Consider the following 10,370-nt stretch of genomic DNA (forward strand, 5'->3'; position numbering starts at 1 on the left):
TTTGTTTGCAGCATGATGTAAATTGTAAAACTGCTGTTCATATTCAGTTTGAAAACTTGCACTGTTTTTTAGTTTAGTTATCGATTTGACGCGGACAGCAGCAACAGAGAAATTATTCTACCGGAATCTCTATTTTGCGGTTACGACGAATCAAACAAAGAGTGTTATACCTGGAAATTGTGTGTATTACCAGGGACGAGTTTTCACTCTGGTATTACACGCTCAGTTGGATGTGGTACAAGCTGCGCGTCACCAATTCCAAAGTGTATATAATATACGACATAATAGACAACCATCATAACTACATAACATTTATTTCCAAAAAGAGTACACAAAAAATAAAAATGAATTAAAATGTTAAATTATATTCATCTGGTTTTTAAGTGATATTTCCGAAGGGTTTTTAAGTTTTAAACCAAGTTGATAAAATGTAAAATGACATTTTGTAAACTCACTAGTTCACATTCGCAAATGAAGTTGTGGAATTTCAGTCCTAATCTACTAAAATTAATTAAAATTAGGAAATAATTACACAACTATACAATTCATTCACAAAGAAATGATGATAAAAATAGAAAAAAAAGTAGTTGCTTTAAATCAGCTGCAAAGGCCAGCTTGTAAATATTAGTGTTTCTTAAATAACTATATTTTTTTATTGAATAATAGGTATTTTTTTATTATTACATTACATTGCTTTATACCTAGCTATATCAATTACACTAATGGTAACCGCGAGGTTTATTCTTATCTTCCCAACAGTGCCTTAACCTCACCTATTTTGTCTTTATTCAGCAAACCTCGAGGAACAAAATCTAAAATCAGATCCCAACTGTCTGTATACCTCTTTAGGACAGGGTAGTTGTATCGTTGATCAAGAGTTTTGATTTTAGGGTCACTAAGACTTTTTCCCAGATTATACATCTCTATTGTGTGTGGTGAAAATGTTGTTACCTTACGGTTCTCGATATCCTTAAAAGCAGGAAGCTTTTCTGTGATTGTAGACTCAAAGCCAAATTGTCTAGTTATTTTTAGTGTGTCATACAAAAGAGAAAGGTTTGTTCGACTTATTAACCCACAACCATCTAAAAGAGCTAACAGCTCGGTTGTACTTGTAACCCTTTTCAACTCTTCAACGTCGTCTATCATTTCTATAAATAGAACTTGTAGTCTGTTAAAGAGTTTGCGTTCATCGTAATATTGTGCAAAATCCAAAATGAGCAGGTTAAAGTCATCCTTCGAAATATCTATAAGGAAGAAAAGCAAGTTTCCAATGATATTTAATGAAGTCAGTATAATTAGCATTGTTTTCTTTCTGCTTTGCAGATCCAAAAATGTTAGCGAGCGTCCACCAACTTCTTTGTCATTATCATATCTTCTCATCATCCTGCCAATAATCTTATTAAAATCTTTTTCTAACTTACTTTCACTTGGTTGGCTCTGATGATTCAATGACGTGCCATCTTTTTCATCCGCTTCTCTGTTAGCTAAAGAGATCAAAGTGAGAGTCTTATTGTCAAAAATATTAACTTTGACACTAAAAATATGTTGTACCGGTAATACTGTATGGTATAACAGGTCAGAAACCGTGGCCATATTTACATATTTACAGTGAAGTACATATTTCTAGCCACACAGAACTAACTGATGACATCACCAGATCATTTTACCATTGTACTTAAAGAACTGCGGATCACCTAATTTGTGATCATCTAAGAAAATGCCCTAAATTTACATACTGTCAAGCTATGATTGAAATAAAAATTATCAAAACATGATTGTTCAATAAATATTTAAAGATGTATTTTCCTCCTGAAAAATATTTTTTACTTGTTTTTTTTGTTTGTTGCTTGTAAATTAACATCGAAATTACATACCATTATCAAGTAGTATGTTTTTTGGTGTTTTTCCAAGACGATTTGCAAACCTTCTTATTTTTTCTGGATCATCTGCTAATTTTTCCTCACTCTCCAGATATAGTACTGCATCCCATACATTTGGAAAGTCATATTTTGCCAATTCATAGTAAGCAGTAACTTTTCTGAATGAATCTTGGTCAATGTCTAAAATAGCTTTAAACAGCCGCTTCCGATATTTTGACAACGTTAGTTCATTACTTTGCTGAACATTGTTGTCTCTCACATACTTTGATACAAGATCAATAGCTTTCTTGATTTCTGATAGCATGTAATCTCTAACAGCAAGTTAACATTGGTTGATGAGATTAAACCTTTTTCTTCAAGTGAATTGAGTAAGTCATTTCCATTGAAGCTTGGATTTTTAAGGACACCAATTTGTAATAAATCAAATAGTAGGAACCGTATCCATAGGTATCTTTTACCGTCAAAGCACTCACTGAGATCAGCTTTTAGGTCTTTAAAATGTTCATCAGTTTTAGAATCTGCCATTGTGTTGTCATCTACAAATAAAAATACAAGACCAGTTAGATTGAAAAACGATCGAGGCATACTGATTGAAACGAGAAGTGAGAAATTCACTCATTATTTTCAGAACTTCATACATGGTGTACCGCACACGTATCAACATTTAAATATTGATTTTCGCCATGCAAACCTTCAAACAATATAATATATTAATCGACAAATGTAGTTATAAATGTATGTAATTCAGTGCTGTGATATTTAATTGTGTAATCAAGTTACAAGCCTAATTTTTGGCTCGCAATGCAATTATTCAAAACTTTTTTTTCAATTTTACGTTAGTTTTCTCACTTTTGTAGTAATAGTAGAAAGTACAAACTTATTTGGTATCAGTGTCTTATGCTACTTTTGTAGGCCTACTTTTCTGGCAGCTATTGATTATTGTTTCATATCTTATAAATTTTATCTGCCTTATAAATAATAACAATAATAGTCCATTGTTTATATGCATAGCAATCAACTAGAGTTTTTACCATTTTTATTTTTTTTAATTCCCTAAATTTTCAGGCACAACAATACATGACAATACAGCCGCCGGTGCAGCACCCTGAGGATTGCCATGAGTGCAAAGCACTATCGAGATGGCTCTCCAAATACTGCACTAGAACATATAAGACAAACATATACACGAGATGCTCTACATAGACAAAGACCATCTTTTGAATAATTTTTTTTTATTTCGATGTCTCTCGGCAACAATTCAAAATCCAACTTTTCTTAGTTGGCATTTATAATATTAATAATGTGATGATACGCATACCTATTAGGCCTACACAGCATATGTTTACACAGCATATGTTTTCACAGCATGTTCTAAATCAATTTTTATAGATAGTCTTTTTACAATTTTATTGGCTGTGGATGCGTGACAATGTTTTTACATATAAAAATAACTGCGGTAACTCACCTGTTTCAGTTTTAAACTGTTCGGAGTGTTGCTTTGTGGTTGGCAACTCTTTAAAAGCTATTTTTGCTTGGTCTACTTCCTCTGTTGAAAAAAAAATGTATATTATGTAGTGCGGTATTTAGTAGCAACTTATGATCCTTTTTTACTTCCCCTTCTCCTTTAGTGCACATACACAACAACATACTAGGCACTATCATTTCTTCTAGGGTCAATCAACTGTATCAATATCACTGTTGTACAAATCATATTAAGACACAACCTCATGAACAACCATTTTATAGTTTTTAAAAAACACTACTAAAAACCTTGTTATTCAATTCAACATGTGAACCTGTTTAAGCTTAATAAACTTTGAATGCTAACTATAGAGCCTGCACAGTTAAACTAGGTATAAATAATCAAATGAGTGCATTTATTCATTTTGTGTATATCTGTCTTTTACGTGATGAGACGAGACTTTAGTATTACCGTGAATCACAGATATACATACAAAAAAAAAGGTAACAAATCATTCCAAATAAAATACAAAAATATTTATATGATAGAGTCAGTTACCATCCCTTTAATTCGCAATTGTTCTCAGGCCCAGAATCGTATTATTGTTTTTAAGTGATACAAAATATGAAGTAAAATATGAAGTATCACATTGTGTTTGTTTTCTTTTCATTACCTTTCTTCTCAGATTTCATGTATTATATGCATTGTATTTTGTTCGTCCCAGTTCTCAATTGACCAGTATATTATTCTATGCACGATTTTGTGAAATTCTATGATTTATCATAATATCTAAACAAACAAACAAATATTAACGTGCACTCGAAAATGGTGTTTATAATTTATCACCGTTTTTCAGTCCATGTTGAGCATTAAAATTGTTTTTATTCATTATTCATTATAGGGCCTAGGCCTATTATATAAACTTTATTTAGACACGAGACTGATGTGCCGTACAACTCGTTCAATCAATATTGATTGTTTTTACACAAGTTTGTGATACTGTATTACAAAAAAAAATCAATACCATATAAATACGACAGAAACGAAAAAATTGAAATTGAAAAGAAACAAAATTACAGCAGAATCCCCTTCATCTGACACCTCTATTTAGGGTACACCATACCGGTACTTCCCGTGTAAACGGAAACCCTTATCGAAGTGTATAATTTATGGGGATTCTACTGTAATACATAATAAATCTTTTTGATTTCATTTACCTTAAAATAATAGTGATAACACACGCATTTTACATAGTATTTAGCCATTTTAAAAGTTGGATGTACACCATCGTAGATTACCATACCATTATGTTTTACAATACATTTTTCAGATACGTTTTAAACAACTTAACTGAATTTGGAAGGGTATCAACATTGAGACTATTCCATATAATTGCTCCACGATAAGACAGACTTCGTTTTTTAAAATCGGTTTTTGGCCTCGGGATGAATAGATGTGTATCACTGAGCCTTAGATTATAATTTATATCATTGTATGTAAATACATTATTTAGGTAAGGTGTGGCATTATCTGTCAAAACCTTATATATAACCATACAGCATTCATATCTATCTTGATAAAATAAAGGTGACCAATTAATTTGTCTTAGTGCCTCACTACTAGTTGTGTCCCATGTTAGACCACACACGATTCGAACTGTTCTGTTTTGGATAGTTTGAACTCTTTTCATTAGAGTTTGGCTACTATTTCCCCAAATTATGTTACAATAGCTCAAGTAAGGTATTACAATAGAGTTTGCAATATGTTTTAATATGTTTTGTGGAAAATAATAGCTACATCGTCTGAGCATACCCAATCCATTTAGAGCTTTACCTCGAATGTATTCAATCTGATTTTTCCATGATAAATGTTCGTCTATTATGATACCGAGATGTTTGCAATATCGAAAGCGTGGTACAACATCGTTATCTATATTAACTTAACTGAACTATAGTTATTTAATTGGATTCAGTGGATCACATATATACCATAACCCATCAATTTATAATCAATTAAGATCATCATGTTTCAGGTCATTGAACAGAAAATTTTGTCAATTGCTTTTTGTTTTTCATAACCTGAATGAAAAATAACAATAAATCTAATCCTAACCGAGGTGGTTGCATTAGGTGAAAAGTAATCATTATTAACGGTGAAAATACCATATCTGTCATTATTAGTCAATATAGTAATATAATAATATAATAATATTCTAATCTTTCCTTTTTTTTTAAATGGCTTTCAACATGCATAATGGATGTGGAAGTTTATCGTTTTTACATCAATAAGAAGCTGACATTACAAATCCGGACAAAGAGCAATTTTAGTAGGCCACCACTGATCCTTCTCGCTTATTTTCCCTTCCCGCCACAAGGAAGAATGTTAAGCTTAATCCTGGAATATTAATAAACAAATAAAATACCAGGCTCACACTTACCAAATCACTTCACCAAAAATAAAGGACGTGATAAACAAGGATTATATCAGCTATACCAGTTTTACACGAACACAACCAATATGGCGCTTGGTCGATGTATAGGTGTGACTCAATCCATTGACTATTATATGCAACGCAGCGAATGCAGGCTATAAATGGAAACATTACGTTATATTTAAAATTCTTTTAAAGTGATACCTTTCTTTCTTCCCAAATTCCCTTTGTATTATATGCATTGTATTTTGTTCTTTGCAGTTCTTTAAACGCTAACAAGCAGTACTTGGTACTCGGCCAGCATATAATCACCGGTGATATGATAATAATAATCTATATATAAATTTACGTAAGGGCAAAATTCGGTAAATCGCGCGTTATTTCTAGAATGTTTACTCGATGGTATATAAAGTTGGTTCGTACTTTTGGTACTGATTTTAACCGCCTGATGTAACCCTGTTTACTAATTAAATTGAGTTCGATAATTAGTTATTGACGATTAAAACGAATTTAGGTTCAACGATTTGCCCCAAATAGGGGTGTTTTCCGATTGTGGTATACACTGTCTAATGGATGTCCATCTTGAAAAATACCCGCCACAAAAATTCGAGGAGGCTTCGCATTTTCCTATCTCCTCCTACGATAATTGTTTTTAATAGCTGAAAACCGGTTGAACAGCTCGAGTACAGTATCATAATGTTGAAGACAGGCCGATTTTCTTTAAAAAATACTATTTTGATAGATTTAATATACGTTTATGCAAATGTATTGATTTGAAATGAATGGAACATTCCAATCTCTCTGTTCCACAAGTGTCTATTCCCTCAGGCGTCGTAAAGGCAAGTACTGTATACCATGGAGGTCCATGTGTATACTCATAACAGAAATTCGATCCATTTTTTTTCAATCTGTGCTGCAGAGGTTGGATATAGATTTTTTTTAACGGATAATGAGCTAGCGTTTTCAGTCGCCGTATATTATGTACAAATCTTTATTATTGCAGTTAAACCACCCACGTGACATCATCACCCTTCCCTCACTGGCATGAGTAGCGTTGTAAAGCCAGTAGAGGATAGGCCTACGGTGCATCACATGCCCTAAACGCAGAACAACTTTGGTGGGTAGGGTTAGGAACCAACTTAAGTATGAATTGGCTCTAAGAAACAATTGAAAACCATTAGGCCTATTAATTAAGTTGAGTTAGATAATTTAATATTTATTGACGATTAAATCGAATTTATGATTTGCCACGAATAGGGGTGGTTTTCACAAATTGTTTTACATTATATAAACATATTATACACGTCGTAGTGATGTATCGTTACATGTACTATGCTATTTCAATCGACTAGGACGGTGATAGTTTTAACAAAGTATTACATCGCAATGTTTTACTGTGTTTAGTGGTATATTATTTGTAAAACATGAAAACAATTAATATTTCGTTACTACATGGATAAAGAATATATTTAAAAATTGTTCCTCTTTGCACCCATCCTCTTTCCCATCTCTCAACCCTAACGTTACATACAAAACACAAATTAAGTTTGTTTAAATTTGACTTAAACAATTGGTCTCATTTTGTGACAAGTTTCTCTTTCGGAAGTAATTCCCAGGGTGCTAATTTTAGTTCAGTACATAAATCACAGTGTCTATTTATTCGTTCCTGTAAACGACATGTATTATTGTCCTGCGGTACGTACATTTGAAATCGCCAGTTTTTTAACGCTGAAATTATTATGTATTCGAGAACCATCTGTGGGCACGACCTAGATGGTACACAAAACACAAATTAAGTTTGTTTAAATTTGACTTAAACAATTGGTCTCATTTTGTGACAAGTTTCTCTTTCGGAAGTAATTCCCAGGGTGCTAATTTTAGTTCAGTACATAAATCACAGTGTCTATTTATTCGTTCCTGTAAACGACATGTATTATTGTCCTGCGGTACGTACATTTGAAATCGCCAGTTTTTTAACGCTGAAATTATTATGTATTCGAGAACCATCTGTGGGCACGACCTAGATGGTACACAAAACACAAATTAAGTTTGTTTAAATTTGACTTAAACAATTGGTCTCATTTTGTGACAAGTTTCTCTTTCGGAAGTAATTCCCAGGGTGCTAATTTTAGTTCAGTACATAAATCACAGTGTCTATTTATTCGTTCCTGTAAACGACATGTATTATTGTCCTGCGGTACGTACATTTGAAATCGCCAGTTTTTTAACGCTGAAATTATTATGTATTCGAGAACCATCTGTGGGCACGACCTAGATGGTACGCGAGCGAAGCGAGCGTACCATCTAGTAATAATAATTGTTCTTATAGGCCTACAGCGCTTAATGCATAATTAATTAATTAATTAATGCGCTTCTCATTATTACCTAGGTAATTTTTAATGTTTGTTATCCAACACGAAGGGGAACAATGGAATATATAATAAAAGTGTCTTGCATGAGGATGCAAGCAATGCGATGAGAGTTGGATTCGAACTCACGATCTCACGATCAGTAATCAAATGTCAAACGCACTGCACCACACGCCAATACCATAATATACAGATATATTCTATCTGATGTTATGCAATGTATTATAATATTCGCTTAATGCACAATGTTTCTAAGAGTTCTATAACAACAAAAAAATATATATATATATATTATGGAAAAGTATACTTCATATCAAGCGTCAACTTCCTATATCATAAAACTGGCGTACACTACAATAATGTACAGTAGGATAACGCGAAAATAGTCCAAATCAATTTATAATCAATTTAGGCCTAGAGCACCGTGATTTAGGCCTGCAAACAACTTTATGTATCGCGCAATTGCTTTTTGTTCTTCATACCCTAATGTGAAATAGTACTAAATCAATCACTTTTTTGTCAACTCCCAATACTTTCAAGATGCTTTATCAAATTAATAATAAACTCATGTCAAGATTGTTTATATCAGCGTTTCCGTCTGATGGGAATAACAACTCGAATTGATCATTCTCTCTGATTTACCTTTTATTTTGAACACTTTTTTTTATAAATATGTGAAATTGACTCTCGTGTAGGCCATATTCAGATGATGCATGTGTAAAGAAGAACTCTGTCATTGCCTTTGTACCTTCGTCAACTAGCAAACCTTTCTTTAGAAGTCTAATGATAAACTTAAATACTAATATTAAATTGAGTCTAAAAAAAATCATAACGTAATGTATTCAATTTTGTATAGGCCTACCTATCTTTCATGGGATAACACTTTCAGTATACAGTAATGATTAAAATTCCAAAGAAAATACAAAACAAATATATACACTATATAAAGACAGAGCCTTTTATTTGCAATTTTCCAAATCAGACCCATCATTTTATTAGTATTAAAAATAATGCTAAGTCTATACTTAAATAATATTTCAAGTATATTAATAAATCGTCTTTACGTTCATACTCATCACCATTCCTGTGGGTTGCCATTAATATAGTTTTCGTCATTACATTAAATGGTGTCATGTAGGATTTTTAAAATGTACTAATTATCTGTAATTGTCCGTTCCCAGCCAAAATATTACTAGTACCAACCTGGGGCCGGTGATATGTATGTGCCCATTTCTAGAATTGTCTGATGAGTCTGTATTCATGTTGATAAACACAAAGGCTAGACTTTCAACGCACCCCAGTCTTGCTTCATGCCCGCTCAGATTAGATATAATTAGACAAAGCCCAATTTTTAGGTTTGTGGATGCTTTTTATCCGACTGCAATTCTAAATATCGTATCCAGCCCTAACCGAGATGGTGCTTAGGTATAAATAAAATATACAAAATATATTTACCAAATTAATAGTCAATATAAAGTTACCTAATAATCCAATCTTTCCTTTTCTGAAATTGCTTCTACCCCTAATTGGACGTTTATCGTTTCTACATCAAAGAATCGGAAATTCCGTATCCGGACAAAGAGAATTTTTTTAGTAGGCCATCCCTGATCCGTCTCGCTTACTTTCCCTTCCCGCAAATAGCAATAATGTTTTTTCTTAATCCTCCAATATTAATCAACAAATCAAATACCGATCTTTTCGTTGTTATTATTAACACTTACCAAATCACTTTTGGTCTTATTTCATCGGAATAGAAACCGTTATAAACGTCGTATTATGTCTATTCTGTGTTCACACTAACTCTACCAATATGGCGCTTCGAAGGTGTGACTAAATACGTCATAATTCGTTGACTATAATGGTGTGACCCAGTGAATGTAAGAGTTGTTTGTTTGTTATCTATAATTAGAAACATTACGTTATATCAAAATTTCCAAATTCAAATCCTTGATTGTGCGTATCACCTATTGTGTTTTATATTCGTGACCTTTCTTTCTTCCCAAATTTTCTTTGTATTATTCTTGTATTTTGTTCGTCGTAGTTCTTTAAAGCGGTAAAAGCAGTCTAAATCTCACTCGGCCAGTACTGTATACTGATTTTATGTAAATGTTTTATAATATAGTCTCGTCACTTAACTACGCACGATGTTGTGAAATTCTATGATTTATCTAAAACCAAATGTCGTATAGGGCCTACCACAATACGTAGGTTACGTGCGATAGGCCTAT

At 32.7% G+C, this 10,370-nt stretch overlaps 1 protein-coding gene across 2 annotated transcripts; it reads right to left on the reverse strand.

Moving 5' to 3' along the window:
* Positions 1 to 303: 303 nt before the first annotated feature.
* LOC140047351 (uncharacterized) lies at positions 304 to 9,997 on the reverse strand. 2 transcript variants are annotated; one of them, XM_072092308.1, is made up of 6 exons: positions 9,864 to 9,978; positions 5,780 to 5,928; positions 3,346 to 3,426; positions 1,875 to 2,416; positions 1,422 to 1,484; positions 304 to 1,244 (listed from the first exon to the last, which is right to left on the reverse strand). In XM_072092308.1, the coding sequence occupies exons 4-6, from the start codon at positions 2,182 to 2,184 to the stop codon at positions 745 to 747; spliced, it is 873 nt and encodes a 290-aa protein (XP_071948409.1). In that variant the 5' UTR covers positions 2,185 to 2,416; positions 3,346 to 3,426; positions 5,780 to 5,928; positions 9,864 to 9,978; the 3' UTR covers positions 304 to 744. The 2 variants fall into 2 exon arrangements, with proteins under 2 accessions (XP_071948409.1, XP_071948407.1); XM_072092306.1 differs by lacking the exon at positions 5,780 to 5,928 and having other exon boundaries at positions 9,864 to 9,997.
* Positions 9,998 to 10,370: the final 373 nt, after the last annotated feature.

The sequence above is a fragment of the Antedon mediterranea genome, chromosome 4 (genome assembly GCF_964355755.1).
Source record: "Antedon mediterranea chromosome 4, ecAntMedi1.1, whole genome shotgun sequence".
NCBI lineage: Eukaryota > Metazoa > Echinodermata > Crinoidea > Comatulida > Antedonidae > Antedon > Antedon mediterranea.